Below are 23,288 nucleotides of genomic sequence, written 5' to 3'. Positions count from 1 at the left end.
GATTCCAGGCCTCTGCCTCCCTCGGAGATGCTGAGAAAGGGCTGCCGGGGAGGGGAAGTGGCCTTCTGCTTTAGAATGATCTTCTAATTGTGGGAACGGTACGAGAATGGGTGCTTTATTCCCATAACTTTGAGGGAAGACGAACAAGAACGGGTGAGGTAGACGTTTTCCTTTTTTAAGTTATTGTTACAGCCATTCTGGGTTGTTTCAGTTATTCTTCCAGCCTAGACCATTCTATGATTCTTAATTTTTAAACCGTTCTCAAAATACTGTGCAGACGTCCTTGAGAATTCAAGGTTTGCCAGGGTTTGCTGTGGTTGTGAGAGGTGCTTTGACCTGGGGTAGCAGCACCATCATTGCTCCCATAGAGAAATAGAGAGCTCAGAAATGCTGAAAAAGGGCAGAACGTAAGTGAGGAACAGGCTGTACCTCCTGCCCACAGGAAGAAGGAAGCCTACAGGGATGGCTTTAATGTAATCAGGAGATTTAGAGTGCGTTTGAGAGAGATGTGTGTTCTGCTCCGTTACTGGTGAAACCCTTTAGAGATGAGTACTATATATGACTTGAGATTTCTCTTTGCATTTCTGTCGAGTTCAGAGGTCTCCGTTAGGGTGGTGAATCTCTTGCAGTAGAAACTGTGTAGCTGCAAAAGTCAAAATTAGTTTAGCTAGTCATAGAGTAAGGGATTCTACAAATTAGGGGTCAGTCTGCGGGCTGATGGTTGTGCTCAGCGTGATGTCATGTTGTTAATTCTCAGTCATTAATGAATTCTTGCTCTCTGGTTTGTTTGTTAATGTTAAAGCAGTCTAGTGCTCTGAAAAGAAGGCTCCAGTCACCACATGGAAATCCACCTTTGAAACGTAAATGTAAGCCATCAATAAACACCTTCCAGAAATGTGCTACAGAAGCTGACAGCGGGAAGAAGGGACCTTCATCACAAAAATCTCTTCCTAAGAAGCAGTTGACTGACAACGGAAATGAAAGCCAGAAAAGTAGACCTTTCATTAAGACATCCAGCCTGTTTAGAAACAACCCTGATATCCCAGAAATTCACAGGTATTTTAGACAAACAGAAGGAAAAAAAACCTTTAAACACCTTGAAATTTAGTGTCTTGAATTCTTGCCCTTCTGTGGGCAAAGCAGTTGATTGGTACCTGTAGTTTCATTGCTATTTAGACAGAATACTATTGTCTGATTTTTAACCATACAATGTGCTTTGTTTTGATTTGTTTCTCCTAACTCAGAAAAGCAGTGCAGCAGGTGCAAGAAAACGTTTTCACGACAGATTCTTTTAGCCAGTTGGACCTCCATCCACATCTGGTGAGTGGCCGGAAGGCCGTGCGCCTTGAAACACGCTTTTTTGGGTGGGGAGCAGGTTAGAGAGCTGAGACGAATGTGAGAGCACCTTTGTTCATGGTGGCTTGGACAGGCTTGCCAGTACTTTGCCTGATTTTCTTATAACGTGCTGGACAGTGTCTTGACCTTGTTCCCCAAGACACTGTCCCAGCACCTTTCCCTGGTTGTAATACCAAAAAGCCACAGAAAACTATTTGGAAATGCAGTATTTTAACAAGTCTGATATATCATGATATACCAGCAATAGTGTAATCGTGATTAACTAAGAAGTATTTTGAGGACAAAGGAACATTCACACCCACTTGCCCTCGGCCAGTAATGCAGACAATAAGCATCAGTCTTCTGGTTTTTGCTCCATATTGGACTGCAGAAAGTAGCAGAGGGAACAGTTTGACAATGAAACTTGTTTATTGCTCTTTGTTATCTCTCTAGATCTCCACAATAAACACTGTCCTAAAGATAAGTAGCATGACCAGGTAAGAAAATTCATATAAAACCTTTGTACTTTACTATGTCCTAAAGGAAATCATCCGTGATTTTTTCATTGTATGTGTGGTTCTGAAGAACTGTGATTCTGAAGTAACTGCTAAGCTGTCCCGTTTGCCATAGGGTTTGTTGCTTTCAAAATCTGGGATGAGAAATAACTTGTAAGTTACACATTAAGCCTCTTACCAGAGCTGAACGCAGAACCTCCAAGTCCTACTTTCAAGTTTGGTACTTGAATCATAAAACCGTCTTTTTTCAGTTTATCCTTCTGATGCCTGTCTAGTGGCTTTTCGTAGAGACCACCTCTACTGATGTAGCTACACAGCAGAGGTGAATGTGTAGGATCTGGGGTAAACCAAGTTGAGAGAGTCATTGCATGTTAAAACCTTAGAATTCTATCCTGTAATACATTGGCACTTTGTTTGTTACACAGTGTTCAGAAGCAAACAATTCCTGTGCTCCTGCAAGGCAAAGATGCTCTAGTGAGATCCCAGACTGGTTCGGGTTAGTATTTAATTGTCAGTCTCCTTCCCTAGGGCATATTAAACTAGATCCCAAATGCAGAACCAAAACCTCCCATTCCCAGTACCTCTCTATCTTTAGAATTTAACCCTTTGGTGAATTGCCTGTCGATCTTCCGTTCTGGAAACTTTCTACTTAAATAAAACTTTTCCAGACTCTGACCTCAGTTTCAGAACAGCAGGATGAAAGGCACTTTAGTTTGCTGGAGTGCTGTAATTGTTGCTTTTATTTTTGATGGAAACTCTTCCAATTTTCTCTCCTTGAAAAAGGTAAAACTCTTGCCTATGGGATTCCACTTGTACAGTCTTTGCAAGGAATGGAATCCAAAATACAGGTGGGTGCAACAGAATTAAACAAACTTGCTTTTGATATTAAGATGAATAAAAGTAAAATCCAGCTCTTATCTTGTAGTCACCACTGTCTCTTCTTAACACACAGATCAAGCAGTCTCTTTTTGCCTTTATTTGTGCATGTGACTTTTGCATTTCTCTTGTACTGTTGATACAAGAACAACATTACACATTTTCCATTATTTAATGCAGTGGGCTAACTTGTCAATAGGCTAAATTCTCACCTTCAGAGACGGTAGAGTGCAAAAGAGGCAATGGTCTGCAGGCTGGGAGAACTGAAAACAAAGATTACTACTGTGTCTGCAGGACATGGAGTGAGATCTGATAATTGTTCCCAATTTGGATCATCAGTTGACCAGAAAACGCTGCTGCTGCAGGTCTGCCAGCTCTTGCGTATTTTATAGAGATCATCCTGACTTGCCTTATGGGTTGAAATGTTTCCAGCCCACTCTGGATTGTTACTTGCTGCAGCTGCTACCTACAGATTGTTGCTGTGCGTAAAACATGAGAGTATTTCTGCAGCTCAGAAATACAAGAGTGGAACAACATGCGTATGGAATAAAATGTTGGGTGTGACTTGTGGGTAGGTTTCCAAGCAGGAAGGAGAAGGTGATGCAGTATTGGTATTTGAAAGACTCATGATTTTGTTTTTAAAGCTGGGAGAGGGAAGTACCACAAATTGTTGTGTACAGACTTGTACTAAAACCTGTCAGAGTTCACGTTGTTGGCCAATAGCAGTTGTGCTTGGAAGTGCTCTGTTCATCAGTGCTACGTTCTTCTTAGTGGACCTCTTGTCTTCTCTTTGCAGCGCAGTGACGGGCCTTACGCTCTCATATTAGTCCCAACGAGAGAGGTAGGTGGCCTTTTCTTCTTTCTGATTCTGTCTGAATCTGAGTGTTGAAACACTGACTTTTGGTGTAGATGTGGGTCCACCAGGGACTGCCTTAGGAAATGTCGTCTGTCCCTTTGCTCAGATCTTGCCCTCACAGAAGGAGCGTTTGCTCTCTGTGCATGATGTCATTTTTGTGCAGTGCCCTACCAAAGTGAGAAAAAAGGGATCTCTAAGTTTTCCTCATACAGTTGGAATTAATTGTGAAGACTGGAGAAACTCTAACTCGGTGCACAGGAGGGAGAAGCTTGCCTAGCAGGGGAGTAAATGTGTAGGTTTATACAGACGTTTCACTTTTAAAGCCCTTTTTTCAAATCCGTAAGTGAATGCTGAAGATGCTTCCAAGAGTTGATTTCTCGACTAAACTGTTTTCTACTTGATTTATATTGTTTGCAATTGCAAAGGCGATTTCAAGGAGTGTATCGACCTTTTTGTTTGGATTTTTTTGTATGTCAAATGATAATAACTTCCCTGTGGAGAATTGATTGCAAGTATCTAGTTTGGGGCACAATATTTTATGCAACCTGCAGTGCAATATCTCAGTTCAGTTCCGTGAAAGGAGAAAGCTCTGAAGCTATTTAAATTTTTACAGCAGCAAACTTACTGCCTCTCTAGGATGCTGTATGAATACTAAGCGTGTAGGAAACTGTTTGTAAGCTTGTTTAAAGGGCTGACACTGAGATTACTTATGAAGATAATTTGCAGTTACAGTTGGTATTTTACTTTATGTTGAAAGCAATGGCCTTCCTTTGGAGCTTGTCAAATAATAGCATGTAACACATGTTGTCAGGGCATTTAAAATAATTCTACTCCCATAACTAAGCCCACGAATGAGTCGGGGTGGCACTGTTGCCTTTCTGGGCAGCATGAAGCACATGAAGCACAACAGCGAAATGCTTCCTCCCGACCAGACGTTGAGGTTCGTGAGCTTTGTGTATCCATCTCTGTTCCAGGGGTGTGATCACTCCATGGGTCAGGTGAGGGAGTAACGTGATCTGCCCTGACTGCCAGAAGATAACTAACCTCTGGACTGAACTTCCTTTTCATAGTGGTTTTCTGTCAGAAACTGTGCCATTTTCCTTTTTGCTTTTTCAGTGAAGTGAATTCTTAGGTGGCTTCAGCTTGTTTTCTCTCTGGGGCAATCACAGAAGCCAGCAGAAGTCTCTCTTGTTCCCAGAGCTGGCTTGTGGAGCTGAACCAATAGAGATGTTTTTGAACAGGTCCCAATATAATAAAAGAAGGATTATGCAAGAGGATAATAAGCAGCTTCTAAAAGAAAAATTAAGAATATATTTGGAATTCTGATGATACAGATTTTTGAGCCAAAGGGGCTCTTAGTCCATCTTTGTAGTTCAGGGACTTTTTTGGAGCTCACTTTCTTTTGTTGCTTTCCATAGCTTGCCCTCCAAAGTTTTGATACAATGCAGAAACTACTTAAGGTAAGAATTCAGTGTTCTGTGTCCTTATTCCTTGAGTCTCTTGCTATAAGATGCTGAACGGGTGTTTATCAAAATCCAGCATCTGGCAAGATACATGGTCCCTGAAGATGTCTTTAAGTGCGTGATTTCCCTGTGGCATGTTTTAAACTATCACATGAACGATTAAGTGATTAATTATGGCACCTTATTTGCACGTGTTTTCATAAACGAGCATAATTGATTTTCACAATGTTTTGTTTTGAGAAGTACGTGCCATTGTTACGGTCTAAGTTATGAATGGAAGCTCTCACAATGACAAGTACTGTTTTACTGAAACTAATACTAGACAGATGGGTTTCAGATGGGGAGTGGAACTTGGTGAACTGCTTTGCCAATTGAATGGCTGGAGAAATTAGAAGGCTTTTAAATTCATTACATGATAGTGCTTTGCTTTTAATTGAGGCAGAGTATCTTACCATGGGGCTAGAAAATACCTAAATCGTTTATCTCATCCATATTCCCGCTCCTTATTTTTCCTTGAAGTAATAAGGCGCTTCCCATGTCTTTTTTTTAATGCTGAAATTACCAAGTAAGATTTTGTTGTGTCAGTCTGAAGTTTAAAATACTTCAGTCTTCTTCCACAGTAATGAGAAGTTATTATGAGGGCACTTTTGATGCCCTTCAAAGCATGGAGTCTGGACTGACCCCATTTAATTTTTCTTCATTACATGTAGTCTGTAGTAACCATCAAGTCCCGTGCAAACTGTCACAGTGACCCAAAGCAGAAGATGTAGATTGGGGTGTGACTGGACTTTCCAGTGGCCAGCTGGAGGGTGTAATGTGAATATGTAATTTGTGAGAGAGAAAAGGGCTAGTTGAGCTTCTCTTGACACGCATACTCTGATGTCAGCTGCCATGGTTACATAGCCTTATTTTTAAATCTTAAAAAGAAACTCTTTTTTAGGAACTCTACTGTTGGAGCATTTCTGGCAAGCGGTGACCCATGCAAACTTAAGCCTATTTACCCATCACGCGTCTGCGCAGTCCTTACAGGCTGTGCGCCGCTTCTGTCCTGCGCTGCCTTCTGGGTGAGGCGATGGCAGGACTGGGCTTTGATTATCTCCCCTGTAAATATTGGCCAATACTGGATTCAGTGAAGGGCTGGTCCTCACTAAAGTAAGTGGCAGAAACTCCTGTCAGTATCGATGAGACTGATATTTGATGTTCACAGATGTGGTGACTGGGTGCGTGTAGATCTCTGTACATACACACAAACATGGCAGTTGTGTGTTTTTCTTAAATTTTCCTTGGCAACAGGAAGGTATTACTTAAAGGCAAGATGAAGAAATAGCATTGTAGCTTGTCTTTGAACGTTTAGGTGACATGGGGAGAAGGGAAAGAAATGTTACGTGATGGGAAGCGGTGCAAAAATGATTGCATTTCTGTCTTCCAAGGCAATACGGGAAGCAAGTTAGTGGCTATGGCTCAAGGTGCTGTTGATATGTAGCTGTGGGCGAGAGAGTGCAGTTAGACTGTATGTGTTAGATCAAATCAGATGCACACTGCTGTCAAGCCCAGTCCTTTCTCTTTTTGTCAAGAAACATCATTTCTGGATTAGGGTCCGTCTATTAAGAAGAATCTGTATTGATCTTAGTTTTTCTTTCTGTAGCCATTTGCCTGGATTGTGCCTGGAGTGCTAATGGGGGGAGAAAAGAGAAAATCAGAAAAAGCCAGGTAGGAAGCCAACTCCTTCAATCATATTTTGGGTTCTTCTGCTCTACAATGTTTTTATCCGTTACTCTTCTTTGGAGTGCTTTTCTTCCTGGGAGAGAGGATTGTGAGTCTGGATCAAGCTGTGATCCCCCTGGATCGTACACAGACACAGTGACTGGGTCGGCAGGAAGTGTTCGCTTTCCCCAGTTGGATCTGTTTCTGAAATGTTGATGAGCCTTCTGAGAAGATGATCTCTTGTGTCAGTATTTTTTTTTCTCTCCTGACAAACACCTGTATTTGCTTACCACTGAGTGCTGTCTACAGTGTTTGTTATGGGGGAAATTGCTTTCTGGAGAAGAGATTTCCTGGTGTTAAAAATGTCTTTTGTTTCCCATTTCAAGAATTGAATTGTAAGCTGGTAATCCAAAAATGGAATTTTCATTTCTCTCTGTATAAGCATACACAAAAAGAAATTTACTGTTGATGTATTTGGTTAGAAAAGAAAACCTAGCTTGAGTGTAGAAGATATTTTTAATATTTTTACCATTTCTTTCCATTCTCTCCTTATTAGTGAATATGCCTCTGAGCACTGATGATCAAAGCTAAAATTTAGCTGTGCAAGTAATCAGTGAGAAAGTACTGACCCTGCTACTCTTGCTGTGGCCATGAATTTTTCTGCTAAAAGTTCCGGTTTCTCACTCTGGGTTCCTATTCCAGAGTTACTGCTAATCTGTACATTTTTGTTTCTTTTTTTCCTTTCTTTTTTCTGATGTGGATTTTTTTTTTTGTTGTGGTGATTGTGTTTTATGTTGTTGTTTTTTTTTAATTTAAACAGATTACGTAAAGGAATAAATATCCTCATTTCAACTCCTGGTCGTCTAGTTGATCACATCAAGTCCACAGAATGTATTCATTTCCGTCGCACGCAGTGGCTGATTATTGATGAAGCAGACAGGTAAACTTAGAAGTGTTTACATAAAGAAAAAAAATACTATATCCCCTGCATTGTAATTCACTAAATATTTTTTAAAAATTAGATAGAGCACACACATGGTCTTAAACTATTCATGCTTGGTGGCCTCAGCCAAGCACAGATGCCTGTGATTAGGAAGAAATATCTGTTTAGGACAGATTGTTCTACAGTTATTCATTGCAGAGATTCTCTCAGTGTCATCGGACCTGTCTGACCCCGGCAAAATTTGAAGATGGAACATAAAGCTAGTTGGGCCAAAGACCTACTCAGCTCTAGCATTTCCCCTATTCTTAACTGGCTCATGTAGCATTAAGACTTTCTGCTCATTCCTTCCTGCAGCATCTTTCATCACCTCTGCTGTTTCTGTAGGATCCTGGACCTGGGCTTTGAGAAGGATGTAGCTGCGATACTCAATGCTTTAAATGCCGAGAGAGAGACACGTCAGAATGTCCTGCTCTCAGCCACCCTCACAGAAGGTAGGTTTTAGATGGATTGGTGTCTTTTTTAGCTGAGTATTTCAACCCAATCTGAAGCCTTTTGCAGAAGTGAAATAAAGCCTATTGACTCCTTCGGGCTTGTGATAACCTGTCCTCTGTTATTCAAACTTGTGTCGGTGTATATACTTAAATGGTCCTTACACGTGTCTCGCAAGTTCCAGAGCAAAGTCACCATGAACCTGAGAAGCACTGCTTGGTTTGCTTGCTTCACAGACACAGAATTAAGGCAAAAAGCTAGCGACAGGATTTACTCAGGGTTGTACAAGGAGTCAGTTGCGGAGGCAGGAATTGAGCCTGGTCTCATGGCTCTGCGTTCTTATTAAGAGTGAAAATCTGGGGTTTTGTCCACTCGTGTGCTGGTCAAGGCATTTATGTAATGTTAAATGGCACAGTTGGCCTAAGTAGCGTTTTGTGATGCTTTTGGAGAAGTTTGCAGCATCTAAGCCTGGCTAACCCCTGAAGAGTCTGAAGTTTGTGGAGGTGTTGTGTCAGTGTCTGAGGCACGGCTCATTAGTTCCTTGCCCTTCGCTGCTTTTCACTGGACTTGGCGTTACTTGGCCTTTTTATGTGAATATATCATTACCCTCCCCAGCAGCACTCCAGACTAGACCTCATGTAGTTTTTCTTTTCCATGATTTAGGAGTTACACGGCTGGCCGATATCAGTCTGAATGATCCCGTCAGCATTTCCATAGCAGATGAAATCCAGAAAGCGCTCAAACCAGCATCACAAGATAGACAAGCCAGTAGTTCATTGAACTGCATGGACCAGGAAGACTTTGCTGTTCCAGAGAAGCTCAAGCAGTACGTCATGATGGTGCCCAGCAAACTGAAGCTCGTCACGTTAGCAGCTTTTATCCTTGAGAAATGCAAGGTGAGACTGCATTTATATTGCTAAGTAGCCCTTTGCCCTTTTCAACTACTTGGTTACTGTGTCAAGGATAGCGTGGATTAGATGTCAGGCTTTGAAGTGCATCTGCTGTACAGGGATCCACAGGAGAGCTGAGGTGCTGTTGTGTCTTTCAGGTGTGCAACGTGTATTTGTACTTCTTTTGTGGGCTCGGTATTTGATGTCAAACTCCGTAATCCTTTCCTGGATAATCATATCTCTGGAAGTGGGAGCCACCTAGATCTTATAGTGGCCAGGGAATTGGGAAAAGCCTGTGAAAATGGTCACGAGCAATTTTCTTGTTTATCTTGCAGTTTGAAAAACACCACAAGATGATCATCTTTTTCTCCAGCTGTGAACAAGTGGAATTCTACTATGAGCTGCTTCTAAAGGTCCTTTCAGGAGGGCCAGAGTCAGAGCAACCTCAACATTCATCTGTCTCCTCTGCTTGCTTACAGTTTCTACGACTGCATGGCAACATGGAACAGGAAGTAAGCATTCTCAGAATGTCAGGATACACAATTTTCTTCCTTATTCTCTATGATTTATTATGTGGTTATTTTGGGGAGGAGGGCAGAAGAGAGGACAGAGAGTCATTTCACCTCTAGGGGCCTCACTCTTCCATCTGCTAATGAGAATATGAATATTGTCCCACTTCTGGAAAGTACCGTGGTAGCTATATCTGAAAAACACAGCTGAAGAGGCAAGAGGTGTTATTTCAGAAGGCTGAGGCAGCCGTTCTGTATTCCCAGTGGATGCACTTAAACCATTTATGTATCCATGATTGTCTCTCATGCAGCCAAGACAAGCTTTTAGTGCCAAAGGAAAATCTCATCCAAGTCCCAAAACCTTACTGTCCAGTGAGCTGCCCCCATTACATTGGCTTTGGTTTTGAAGAAAAGTGTCTCGAGAGACTGCTCTTTTCCCTGGGATGGGAAAATTTAACAGTGATTACCCCAGAAGGAGAGGTTTAGGTTTTAGCCGGATAGGCCTGGATGATGAAATTGGAGCTTGAAACATAGGGCTGAGAGGCCTGGAGAAGAATGTCAAATGAACTGTCACTGCAGCATTTCTCTCGATAGCTGAGGCACCTCCCTTGAAAGTTCAGCCCCTGATCCTGCCCTTGGTCTGTGATGGAGAGAGTGGCTGCTCTACACTGAGCTGTGCAGCAGCGATGGTAAATGAATAGAGCTCTTCTGATGAAGCAAGAGGTGAAGAGCCATTGTTTTTCTCGCTCATTCCCATCCTGTGGAGACCAGAAACATGTGCTTTGCTGTCCCTGCAGTCTGGCCTTTCCTCAGCCTGCTTGCCTGAGCGAGTGAGCAGGCCTGGTCTGGCCCAACTCTACCCTGACCAGCTGTTAAGCCAACAGAACACCACTAAGTAGCTGGCACCAGGGGAAGGGTTTTGCCTTTTTAGTACCCAGTGTGTAATTAGTGCTTGATGTCTTCAAATTAAGAGCATTAATGGAGCTAAATTGTGGATCCCATATGGTACTGCTGAGCACGGCTGCTGTCATTGTCAACAAGATACAGCGTGCTCTCTTCTTTAATTTTTGTCAGCAGAGGGTTCAGTGTGTCAGCAAGGCCCAAGTTTCCCATCTTTCCTAAACAGTACCTCTAGCTGGGAGTCAAGTGTGTAAGGTTTCTTCTGTATCATCAGCAAAACAGATTATTCACTTCAACTCTGAGAAGGAAGGCTTGGAACATGGAAACATGAAAATTTTGGAAGGAGGAAGCAAAAGGGATAGGAGGGAAATGGGTATGGTATTTCTGGGGCCAGAGACAGCCTGAACTCTAAAAAGGAAAAGAGTAAAAGGAATGGGATCAAGGGAGCGTGAGTGTGCAGTTGTTTCCTACAGCTCGGGAGAAGGACTGTGGGTGGGTAAGTGGTTACGGGCAAAGACCAAATGCTGCTGAGGACTTGGGTCACCAGAGCTCAGATGTTGTCTTGTGTGATACCAAATATCGTTGTGACGTAATATGGGCTTGAGATTCAGTTTCTGTTGCTTTTATCAAGAAAAAAGTACACCCCAAAGTACTTTAGTTAAATTAACTGGAGTGTGCTTAGGGAGGTTTGGGGACTGACAAAGCAGGCGGCTTTGGAAGGTAAGTGAGGAGCTATACTGGTGGGTTCCTGCGGTTGTGGGGCTCAACAGCTCACAGGGTGGTGACGGGGCAATTTGGGATTGGGGGCAGTGGACAGCCCTGCCTGGAGCCTGAGCTTGTGTTAGAAGTGGGGGCTGTGGGAATTCTGCTCATGCAGACTAGCAAGGAGGACAAGGCTGGGGAGCATCTGCTTCTGACACTCATGGGAAGGAACAACCTGTTGCAGTGTCAGCAGCCCCACTGGTGGCCAGTGTGAGGCACTTTCTTGTGGCAAGGCCATGGGAGGGTGCCCTGGGAGCTTTGTGGCAGCTGCCTGCAGACCTGCTGCTTTGTCCTCTTGGACAGGGCTTTCTGGCCAAGGTCTCATCCCTCCTGCCCTGTTACTCTGAAGACTTATCCCTCAACAGTTCATGTGAGCAAATGTGCACCTGAGCATCCCTGATATTTAATAATTACGCAGTCAGTCCGGTGACTCTCTGCGTGGCCCATTGGGCACGTGATGAGGCTGATCTCTTGTGCTGTGACTGTATTGCTGTGTCAACAAAATGGGCTTATCCTGCCCATTGTGTGACTGGATGCACAGCAGTTAAGATGTCCAGCTTTTTCTTGTATCCACAGAAGCCTGGGTTGCCCATAGAGCATGCCCGGGCTGCTGTTGCTGCTGTCAAATGCTTTGTGGATCCCCTCTCCATGTAAAACAGTTACTGCCTTTTGACATACACAGGCCGTGCGTCTGTGGAAACTGTGGACAGGTTGGCTGCTTTGGTTTGACCAAATGCAGTCAGGCTTGCCCCTGCCTGGGACCACACCTCGGTGCCACAGATCATCTTCCATTGGCGGGAAGAGCCTGACTGAAACTTGTGAAGTCAGTTCCTTTGCTTTTGAAACTGTGAACGAGGTCTAGTTGTTAAATTGTTACAGTAGCTAATTTGCTTTCTGTTTGATTGTGATAGGCATAAGCACTCTTCATTTTCCTGTTTCAATCCTCTAGGAAAGAACAGAGGTCTTCCAAGAGTTCCTAAAATCCAAGACTGGCGTCTTGCTTTGCACTGTAAGTAGCGTAGAATCCCTTTGCAGCTCCACGCTAATGGGCCCTGTCTGACATGTAATGGTAGAACAGGGGATTTGGCACTGAGCTCTGATTCCAGCCCGCTGTCTGACCTTGAGGAAAGTCATCTCCTTTTTCTGCATCTCCCATGTTAAATAAGGACTGGTGCCCTCTTTGCGAACTATTCTCTGTGTGATCCTTTGCTGTGAGGTACCACGTGCAGAAAAAGTGTATCTTACACAAGAGGCCTCTAAGTATTTGACGTGGTCTTATGTCTGGAAAAATCTGTTCATTTGAAGCTGGAACTTTGCCCTCTACATGCAGTCGGTAGAACGTAATCCTAATTTGTAGTATGCCCCATCACTGCCAGGTAAATCGGATGTGATGTGACATTTCCCACCTTAATGACTACCCCAAGGTTAAAAACAAAAACCTGCAGGGTTGGAAGGGAAACCCAGACAGAGGATGGTGTCACTGGAAATGCACGTGCTCTGCTGCTCTCCATGCTTTGCCCTTCAAGCTTCCTTCAAGGGTGCTGAGGGAGAAATTCTTGTCCTCTTCTGAGGTTTGCTGGCACCCTTGTTTTATGGTGGCACCTTCCATTTCTGGTTTCTGACCTGTCGGTGCCACAGCTAGCCTGCTGCAGTGGTGCAGAAGGCTGCACGATTTGCTCTCTAATAGTGGCAGCTGTTGATCTGAAAATGTGTGAATCTTGGCGATTTCTACCCACCGCAAACCTGTAAATTACAGCGATCGGGAGTAATTAGAGCCGAGAAACCCTCTCCAGCTCTGAAATGACTCCTGTTCTTGCAGCACATCATTCTTAAAGGAAACTAGTTGCAATTTTTTTCAGAGAGCGGGGGCCAAATTTTGACTTGCTTTTATGCCTGCAATTCCAACTAGGACTGCCGTATAGCAATGTTTGGTTTAACATTGCCAAGTTATATATTGTGTCACCCGTAAAACTGTGCTTGTACGTGCTAATCTTGGTCCTGTTTGCGTGTACAACCTGTCAGTGATTTGATCAAGGTCAAAACGCATCTTTGTGGTGCAGAAGTGTGACTATGACTTGGTTTCCCTGTATACAGAGGTAATACTTAAGTGTCTCAACCAAGGAGGATAGTGAAGGTTAAATCATTTGGTGGTGTAGATTGTTTTGAAGATAAAAATGTTTGGTAAATTCTAAATAATAAATTACTGAACTTTTGTAATCCTTCAAGCACATGCTGTCTAGAACAGAAATTTCAGGGATGTGTCTTATTACTGAAATTTCAGTTTAATGAGTTTGGAAAGACAGTGAATGCCCAATTTTAGACAAAGAGAAAGCAAAATCATTGCAGTCACTGGGATATCAGTTCCTGGGTGAAGACCGTTCGAAGGGGAAATGCAGCCTGCGGCAGGAAAAACCTGCCAAAAAATGTACAGCCGTTGCAAGGTAGAAAGAAGAGCAAGTTGGGTAAAGAAATCCCAGTGGTTGAGATCTCTCTCTTGAGACACTGGAGATGTGGTTTGATTTCCTGCCCTGCCACAGACTCGGTACAAGTGGATGCGGAATTGTGGTGACAGGGCGAGTAGCCACATGTCAGCTGAGCGGCGGTGGTTGTGTGTTTGCTCCTGACCTGCCGTAAAGGGGCTGTAATGTGGATCAGCCTGGATTGCCGTGAAGAGGGTAACGTAAGGAAACGCATTTATCATAACCCTCTTCAATCTAAGCTACTCTGCATTTACTGCAGGCAGGGATGCACATCCCTGCAGTTACACGGCTCGGCTGGCGCACGGTTAGCACGTGAGGCGCCTGCATTCTGTGTCTAAGTCCAAAATCTCTCCGTGCTTCAGCTCCCCATCTGTAAAATGGAGATAGTAGCACTGTTCTATCTTACAGAGATGTTGGGAGGACAAATGCATTGAAACCAGGAGGTGGCCTGTTACCACAGTAATGGGGACCATATGGACACCTTAATATAGAGATACACTTTGCACCAGTCCCACATTACAGGTGCCTCCCCAACGCAGATGTCCAAAGGGCAGCCAGGCTCTGTGACCGCCTCCTGCCTCCGAGGGCAGCACTTTTTCTGATGCTTTTCTTCATATCAGCAAAAATGGTTTGCAGGGAGATGGTTCTGTTCTTTTTCACTGCGAAATCACGTTTTGTGCCCACGAAATTTTGAAACCCGGCTCACAAAAGGGCAACACAAATAACATTCCTGTCCTTCCCTCGTCCCTTATGCCATGTTCTCCACCCATCTTTCCGCTCTAGTAAGCAATGGGACCTGCTGTTCCTTTTATTAATTTGCTGTATGTCATATGTATATTAATATATTCCATAAAATATTTTTGCCAGACAATATAAGCTGGCAGACAAGAAAATAAAGAAGGGCTGTGTATCTCAGAGGGTCTCATCCAGATTTATTTCTCTCTCCTTCACTGAAGTTCTTTGCAGCTTCCTTTGGGATGTGCCTTTTAAACAAGTTCATCTCTTCCAGGGAGAGAGGAAAGATCATTTGGAGATTGTTTGCTGTTTACTCAGTCACGCTAACTCATCTTGCCAGTTTTCTGGCGGCCCCAGCCAAGAGCTTTCGCCTCTGACAGCTTCTGTGCTCTCTCCTTCCTCCTCTGATTACGCAGCCCAATCTGTCACCCTGCCGACGGGGGTCTCTACCCTGCTGATGGCTTTCCACACTCGGCAGTAATGACTTTTGGCAGGCCGGGAAGGCGCGAGAGCTTCTTCCCCAGCTTGGAGAGCCGTTAGGCCCTCTCTGCCTGTTAGCTAAAGCACTTTGTGAGGTTCTTTGGTAAATAAATGAGTCATTTTAATCCAACTGACAGCCTGGCACCTGAGCAAGCTGCCTTCCATCTGTACTTCTAGGCCTCATGTAGGCAGCCAATTGTCAAGCTCAGGGCCTTCAAGACCTCACCATTGAGTGTCTTTCAAAAGCAACTTTAGCAATTTCCTTTGCCCTAATTAGATTGTGTGAAAGGGACGGAGCAAACCAAGGCCTTTGCAAAACTTCTGTGGTCGTGCCGGTTCTGATCTTCGGCAGCGATACGTCTCGATTTTGATGTGGCTGTTTTGCTCCCTGTTCCCTTGCACCCACCCCTCTGTACCCCCTCACCACCACGGGCTGGTAACGTGAGTTGTTAGAAGCAGAAATTTTGGCATTTCTGAGGATTTTGTGGCTTGCAGGTGGGATCAGGGATCAGATGATGATGTTTGCTTGGCATCTGGATTCTCTTTATAATTTGCACTGGTGTAAATTATTTCTCCTTGCTCCTGTGAGATGGGTGCTTAATTCTCCCTTCCATTGCCCACTGAAAGGAGTCAGCAGTGACCTGCTGAAGTGTCATATTCTTAATTTCCCTGTTAATAAGGAACAATAGTGTGAGGTCAGGCATGGAAAAGGGAATGCTGTCTGGCAGTGGAAAAGAAGAGGGAGTATTACACTGGAAATCTGTTGGGCTTCTTGAAAGAGCACTGGCAGCAAGTTAGTGCTTCTGTGCGTGGAATAAATGTAGTGCTAGTAAATCTGGATAATTGTTGCTTGAGCTACATTCCCTCTTCTGGTAAGGTGACCCACAAATATTTTTCTAAAGGTCTGAGAAGCAGGAGGTTCATGGATTCTGCCAGCAGAGGAAAGCAAATCAACTCAAACTTTTTCTCCTAATTCTACCTTGCTGCTGTCTACTTGGGTCTTTGAGGAAAAGGAGCTACAGGAGACGCAGGTGGACAGATACTGAGGAATCTTTGAGAGTTTGCAAAACACTCCAATTACCAGTAAATCCCAGGACACTTGTGAAAGAAAGCCAAGTTAAACCCCAGGAGAATAGCTGCTGCTGTGTGTCAGTAACAGCTGGGTGGAGTTGGTGGCATTGTGAAAGCAGCAGTGAATACAAGGCTGATGATGGGAGAGAGCCTCCTCCTAAAATGCTGTCCTTGGCTCTTCATTAGGTTTTCAGTTAACCTTTTCTACTTTCCTGCTTGCTTTGGCAAACACACGTGAGAATAATGCTGCCCACAGCAGTAGTTTCCCAGCCTGAAGCATTGAGAGAAGGTGTCTTAGAAGAGGAAAGAGCCCTGATGGATGAGGGGGATGGCTCCTGCCCCTGCCACCTCCTTCTCCTTCTTGTGTTGGAGGTGCCTGCTCCTGACCGCAGGGACAGCTTGGTGAGCCGTTCGTTTGGAGTAAGCTCACGCTGTCCCAAGGTCAGAGCCTTCTCAAGTACAGTCTTCCCTAATCTGGTGAGGGTGAGAAAGAGCACAGCACAGGAAAGCACCAGAGACTTGTCAGTGTGGGAGCGTAACAGAGCCAGCCAGGTCGGAATCAGGCGTCGGCACTCCTGTCTGATCGTGCTGCAGAGTTTATAATCTTGTTATCCTGGTAACTGCTGTACACGTTCCCTGACTTCTCTTGATTTATTTTCTCCAACCTCCTTTAAATGGCTTTTTGTACATCTGTTCATTCTGACTCTGGGAACAAGTCGTTTCTTAATGAGCGTGTTGGAGCGAAAGTGTGTGTTATTTCAGAGTGGGCGCTGTGGAAAGTGTCTCCTCTTTTACTGCAGTTGGAGCCACAAAACAACCTGGCTAGTGCTTATGGGAAGGCCTTTGCTGCCAAAACATCAGCTTCCTAGTCTTTTAACGTGTGTGGGAGTTGCATGAAAACACTTCAGTGGGTGGCTGACACATTTTTAGTACATTAAGCTCCTGCTTACGTTCTTAATATATTCTATTTTGCAACTAGCTAAAAGATACATGTGTTCCAAAACATTTCCTAACAGAGTTAAATCTGCACACCTGCTCTGCTATTGCGCGTGGTGAATGTAAAACCCAAGGAGTATGTGAGGACATTACTAATGAACAGAAAATCAGGAAGGGAGATGGAAACATGTTTGTGCTCTCTCTCTGTTTTGAACAGTATTTAAAGTCTGTTTTCTCTTTGAAAGGGTATATTTTTTGAGCTCTACTGGCTGTGGATAACTAAAGGGTCTCATTCAAGTCCTTCTCCAAGCTGATGGGTTTTCTCACCAGCCGGCACATCAAGTAACACTCCTGACAGCAGCTTCAGACTCGTTTCTTTGGGGCTGTGTTTTATTTCTCCAAATCAAAGTCAGACTGGTGAAAATCTAAGGGGCAGCTGCAGTGCCCTCTCTTCAAGCTGTACTCCAGCTTCCTGCAGCTTCCACTAAACTGTTTGTTGGCCTTTTATTGTAGGGCCAGGTGACCTGCAAGTCATCTGCTCCTCGCTTCAGACCATCACCTAGGAATCAACTAATTATTTGCAGGTGGGCTCAGTGTATCTGTAGACATTGCACTCAAGGCCTAGGATCCTTGACCATTTGGCCATTACGGCCATTTTCCTTCTCAGCAGAAGCAGCCTGGTTTTAGTTGTTAGGCTTGCTGGGGAGAAAGGTGTGCTCTGAAATGATGTTGCCTTCCAGAGATTTAATTTGGCCTCTCTCCCTGGCTGGGTAGTAGGTGCCTACAAGCAGATCTGTATTCATCAATGAACCAAAGAGAAGAACCAAAGGTATCGCTGCCGTTAAGCCAGTTGATTCTCGCATACAACGCAAAGGGACTGTAGCAGAATGCTGTAGTTCCACACCACTCTCCTGAAATAGGTGGATTTATCTCCTCCAGGCTTTGGGTCATAGTAGTGGATTGTTTTTTATTGTATTAATCTGTTAACAATGTTCCTTGTGTTTTAAACCCTCGGTGTTATTTCTGATCTTCTCCTCAGACCAGGTGCGTGAAATTCCTACTTGCGTAGCCAGTTGTTTCCTGGCACAATTGACATCCCAGAATAGTTCTTACATTGCTGATACCTTCAAAGCATTTTTACTATTTTCTTTATTCATTTTAAAGGATGTTGCAGCACGGGGACTAGACCTACCTCAAGTTACGTGGATCATGCAGGTAGGTTTGTTATCTATGTATGTGCCTGTGTATGTATCGAGTTCAGCCGTGCTCAGATGAAATCCCTTTCCCGTCCATACCCGCTCTCTGCACTTTGTTGGGCTTTGTGCTGGTGCCTACAGGTGTGGGAGACCCACGTGATCCTGACTGCAGGGCTGGGACTCCTGGTTTTGCTGGGAAGCAGCGTTGCCTATCCTACCTTTGGGTTTGACAGTCTGTTTTCAGTAACTCCAGTGCTGTCAGCCGTGTAACGATATTCCACTGACTGGGAAGAAACACCCTCTGTTTACCCCCACAGGAGGCCAATTCTTGTGAAGCACTGGCCATCTCTCTTGCAGTTTCATGTTTCTATTTTTCTGAGCTTGCTGGGGAGGCAGCTCCACAAGGAATTTAAGTGTGATCCTAATGTTAAACATTGAGTAGCCTGATAGTGTCTGTGCAGTGACCTGAATGTTTCAAGTGAGGCTTTGCTGGGTTGGGGCTGGGGCTGAGTAGCTGTAAGCATTCAGGTTTCGGTAGAGCTGCGTAGTTCAGATTTTACCTGAAAACAAACAAGTAAAAACCACGCGACTGCATTGCTGTTGACAGAAATACTGTCTTTGGGAAAAAAAAAATAAAATAGGAACTAAGGGAGATGGATTGAACCTTAAAAATAGCAGCCTGTCATTTCAAAGGGAAGCTGAGCATGAAGCAGATTTCGTTTATATAAAAGATTTATAATTTTAAAAAGTTAGTTGAATTGAGGAAAAACTGATCCAGAGATTCTCCTGTATCAAGTGACACCTGGGTAAAAAGAACAGGGCATAGAACCCCAACAAAGCTTTTTAATTCCTGCCTTATCCCTTCAGGTAACAAATATGATTTGTTTTTTTAAGAAAGAAAGATTTTTGTAGCAGCTAGCTAGTCAGAGAAAGCTGGGGAAGTGAGCTCTTTAATTCCCAAGTCTGTATATTAATATAATTTAACCAAAGGTACAGTTGCCAGTGTTAGAACGCAGTGCAAATTACCTAAAGCCCTGGGAGACTTCTGTGTGTCCAGAAGGCGAAATCTCAGCTGTCCTGAGAGCTGTGTCCAAGAGCAAGGACCTGCAGGGAGCAATTAGATTGCTCACAGCATCTTACTCACACCTCTAGCCAGTAGAAACTTTGCCAGAGGGCACAGGTATAAACACTAGAGTGGGCTTTGGTTGTTGGGTTTTTTCCAGTTAAACTGCTGAGGGCTCATTTCTGAGCAGTATCTCTGTGCGTGTTCATTTTTTCAGGAAAGAGAGGAGGGGGGAAAGAATAGGGGGAGGTTAAAGGGAGGGGAAGATGTCACCCTTTAGCCAGGCTTGCAAATGGCTGGGCAGTTTTGATTCCCAGCGAAGTAAATGAGAGGCACGGCTGTATTAGGGGAAGCTTCAAGCAATGTTTTCGTAGTGTCTGGTAGTTGTACGTGGGAAGACAATTGCTGCCTGTGTCGGATGCTGCCGAAAGCACTTGGTCCCTCATCTCTCTGAGATTTCTTCTGTCCGGTAACCAGCTATGATTTGTTTTAATCAAAGTAAAGCAGTTTATCCCAAGTCCAGATTTGAATCTGTCATCTTTTATTTTATAGCTTTTCTCCCAAATGCAGAGCAGGCGGCTTCCCACGCTCTAGGGGCAGTCCTGGGCGTTGTTTGGTTTGAGGTCTCCATGAGATTTTTTTCTTGTTTTTTGTAAGGAAAGCAAACAGGTTCCTGACATGACGTAGAGGAACAAAATGTAAAAGGCAAAGAGAGACACTGAGATAGGGAAACTGTCCTATTATCTGAAAGTTGGCCAACGTGTCACATTCACGTGTCAAAAAACTGCTCGGGCTGAGTGATGGTTACAAGGATGAGCCTGATGGGCTCTTGATAAACAGACCAGTTCCGAGGGCGGTGGGTTTTACTGAGATCCCTTTTGTTTCAGATGAGTGGGCTGAGTGTCTCGTTTATAATTAACACACTGTGTTCTGTTAATTCCTCCTTTCCCTTCTCATGTTCCCTTTTTTGAAGTATAACGCTCCGGCTTCACCTGCGGAATACATCCACCGGATCGGGAGGACGGCTCGCATTGGCTGTCACGGGAACAGCCTGCTTGTCCTGGCGCCTTCGGAGGCAGAATATGTCAGCTTGCTGGCTTCTCACAAGATTAAGTGAGTCAGAAACGCGAACAAAAGTTTCAGCTCATCCTTGCTAATTAACCTTCCGTGGCACTTTCAGCGGGACTGTGTCTTGTGCAGGTTTTAATAAGAATTTATTAATTCTTGCGATCCAGGGCTGGCCCCAGACTAGCAAAAGGAGAAAAGGAAAGTGTGTGAAAATCACCAGCCTGACAGATTGTGCATGAGCGAGTGTGTGCGGTGAGGGGCAGAGAGGAGCTGATAGTCAGAGATCCTTTGCACTCCGTCATTACCTCTCTGGCCCTGGGTTCAAATCGTGGCTACACGGAGATCACAAGTCAAATGAACCTGTCAGATGCTCACTGGCCATCTGCCTGCATAGCACCATATTGTCAGGGATTGTGCCTTCTCTTCAGGAGAGATCCGGCGGAGAAATAGCGAGAGAGCTGTGGGTCATATCTGGCAGGTAATTGGCCAAGATGTGTTGTGTAAGTGCCTTGTGACAGGAATAGTAGAGGATTTTATGAGTGGTCAGTGCCCAGTATGGTCCTGAGAGGCAATAACGGGGGTGGACCCTGCAGCCCAAAAACGGGATGTGCTTCCAGGCTGGCTGGGAAAGCCCCTCTTACACCGGCTCTAGCTTGCACTTGGGAGTAGAGAGTCAGGAGAGCGACTCGGGCTGGGTAAGGACCAGCCCGATGTGCAGTTGACTACCTCAGGGCTGACACACGATGAGGTTTTAGTGCAGCTCTGCTGGTGCAGTGGTCCTTTTGTGGAGAAAAACCGCATGTCGCTGCTCAGCGTTGCTAGTGAGGAGCACTCCGGGTGCCGAGCCTCCTCGGCAGGCAGCTGCAGGGATGTGACTCCCCTTGCTCCCCGCGCTGCTGTCTCTCAGCGCTTCACAACGTCAGCCGAGGAGAGTCCCTTTGGTGTCGCGCTGGTTTTGACGGAGCCCTGTAAACTCCTGCACAAATTAGTTCTCTTTTATTTCTTGTGTTTATGTCGGGTGGAGCTGCTTGGAGTCGAATTTGGTTTTGCATCCTTGAAACAAACAAATGTTGGCAGTAAATACAGGCTTATTCTAGGCTCTGAGCCATTTAGTGGTCTAACAAAGAGCCATCCATCATCCCAGGTAACTATCTATTAAGCAGACACCAGCAAGACATGGAGGACTAAGCTGACAGGGGTTTTTTTTCATGTAACAAACAGCACTGACATTTAAAGGTGAAATCCCACATAATTGTGAATTTTTAACTCCAAGCGGGGTGTTCTATTTTATAATATTTTGGAAGTGTTAGAAGAGAGAAATCTCCCCCTTTTATTTGCTTTAAATGTTAATGGTTTCATCCAGTTTTGTTGTTTTTTAACAAGTTTAAGGAGCGTCATCACTTATGCTGGTAATTATCTGCTAAGGAGACCTGTTGTTGAGCTATGAGGAATCAGTAGAAGACTGTGCTGAGTGAGCAGAGGGAGGTTCATGTGAATAATATTAATTTTTCTTCTCCGCTTCTCAAATCAGTAGAGCCAAATAACTCCAGGGATTGTCTTTTCTTGGTTTCGTTTTACATTTTCCGTAAGACGTGCTGCCCTGCAGATGAGGGACTTGCCAAAACCAGAGTTGCCTTCCTTGACCCCCGTCTTCACGTGGAAGAAAAGGAGTGTCTGATTGGCACGGGGGGGCGATTTGGCCTGTTTGCACTCATGTGTCCTCCGCTCTTGCGACGTGGCAGCGCACGGTGTGAGAAGGGGCAATGGGATAGGAAAGAGCTGATGAATTACGGAGAAGATGCGGGAAGGCAGCTTGAAGCTCAAGGCAGCAAGTGCCATCAGCGCAAATTGCCGTTACCCTTCATAAACAGAGCATTATGGTGATAATCCTGACAATTTAATTCAGTGTGAGGGCAAAAGACAGCATGTGTTGGACTGTCACCGATCCTCTTAAGCACTGATAATTTTTGTTTCTTTACCCTGAGTCTTTGTAGCTTTTGACTTGGACCCCACAACTTACCGGGGTTTTGGGTTTTTATTCTTTGCTTAATTTCTAAATCACTTGGATTTTTTGTTGTTGAGGATGAGTGTGTGTTGTGAATTTTTTTTAAATTTGTTTTTTCTTTTTTAAATGAAATTCCCGCTGGGTTTATTGAAATGTAAATACTTCATAAAATATGTATTTCTTAGAAGACAAAGCGTGAGGTGGATCCCCGCAGCCTTCGGCTGGTGTAAGTGAGCAGTGCCTTGCTGATTTACCATAGATGAGGATCTGACCCAGAGTTTTTTCTTGAGCCCCTCCACCCACCTCAGCATGCATGGGAGTAAGTCCAGAAATGTTGAGAGTCGGAAGTAATGAGAGCAGACATGGCTTTGTTCCTGGATGAAAATCCACTTCGGAATTAGGAATGACTGCCTTTGAAACTGGAAATCGCTCGCAATTAATTTTCGCTGGTACCTGAAGCCTCTCCTTGGCTTCCACTGTGGAAAAGCAGTGTTAGCCTTTGCCAAAACGATCTCGCTTTGGCTCTGCTGAGTTCAGTCATTCCCGTTGGGGCTCAAGAGAGCTGCACACCTCGCTCCACAAGTTTCTTTTCGGTCTTTGTGTGGCTTCCTCTACCTAACTGTAGAGGCATATGTGAAGGCACATGCACCCTTGTGTTTTCTGTACATTTCCTCTTCCTTTTTTTTCTTTTTTCTTTTCTCTTTTTTTTCTTTTCTCTTTTTTTTTGTTTTAAAAGGTTAGACTCCAAAATGTTCTGTCTCGGCTCTGAGCGTAACTAACAGATTTTTCTTCAAAGGGAGGAGGCAAGAAGCAGAAGAAAATCAGTGAGGTTCACTCCCCCCCCCCTTACGTCTCTTTTAGTTCCTTCAACTGCAATCTAGCAGCGCCTGCCTCGACAGCTATCAGATAATTTCTTTATCTCCTAACGGCAGCCTAACTAATTTATAAAGGCAAACGCATCACCGTGAAGGCACGAGTCATTTCTCTCCCTTCTCCACAGTTGTGATCACCC

General features: G+C 44.3%; 1 protein-coding gene across 1 annotated transcript in view; it reads left to right on the top strand.

Annotated features, from left to right (window-relative positions):
- Positions 1–892: 892 nt before the first annotated feature.
- DDX31 (DEAD (Asp-Glu-Ala-Asp) box polypeptide 31) overlaps positions 893–23,288 on the top strand; it is a gene marked incomplete at its 5' end in the record, with an annotated part of 24,847 nt that continues 2,451 nt past the window's right edge. Inside the window, 15 exon segments of the mRNA XM_009877721.1 lie at positions 893–1,056; positions 1,245–1,320; positions 1,789–1,832; positions 2,276–2,346; positions 2,634–2,698; positions 3,523–3,567; positions 5,001–5,042; positions 6,691–6,755; positions 7,570–7,689; positions 8,077–8,183; positions 8,845–9,077; positions 9,407–9,583; positions 12,192–12,251; positions 18,109–18,159; positions 20,177–20,316. Of these exon segments, the coding sequence (XP_009876023.1) occupies positions 893–1,056; positions 1,245–1,320; positions 1,789–1,832; positions 2,276–2,346; positions 2,634–2,698; positions 3,523–3,567; positions 5,001–5,042; positions 6,691–6,755; positions 7,570–7,689; positions 8,077–8,183; positions 8,845–9,077; positions 9,407–9,583; positions 12,192–12,251; positions 18,109–18,159; positions 20,177–20,316 (1,460 nt within the window).

Source organism: Apaloderma vittatum, unplaced genomic scaffold (genome assembly GCF_000703405.1).
Source record: "Apaloderma vittatum isolate BGI_N311 unplaced genomic scaffold, ASM70340v1 scaffold21461, whole genome shotgun sequence".
Classification (NCBI taxonomy): Eukaryota; Metazoa; Chordata; class Aves; order Trogoniformes; family Trogonidae; genus Apaloderma; species Apaloderma vittatum.
Note: the sequence above shows the minus strand (reverse complement) of the source record. Positions and strands in the feature narration are given on the sequence as shown.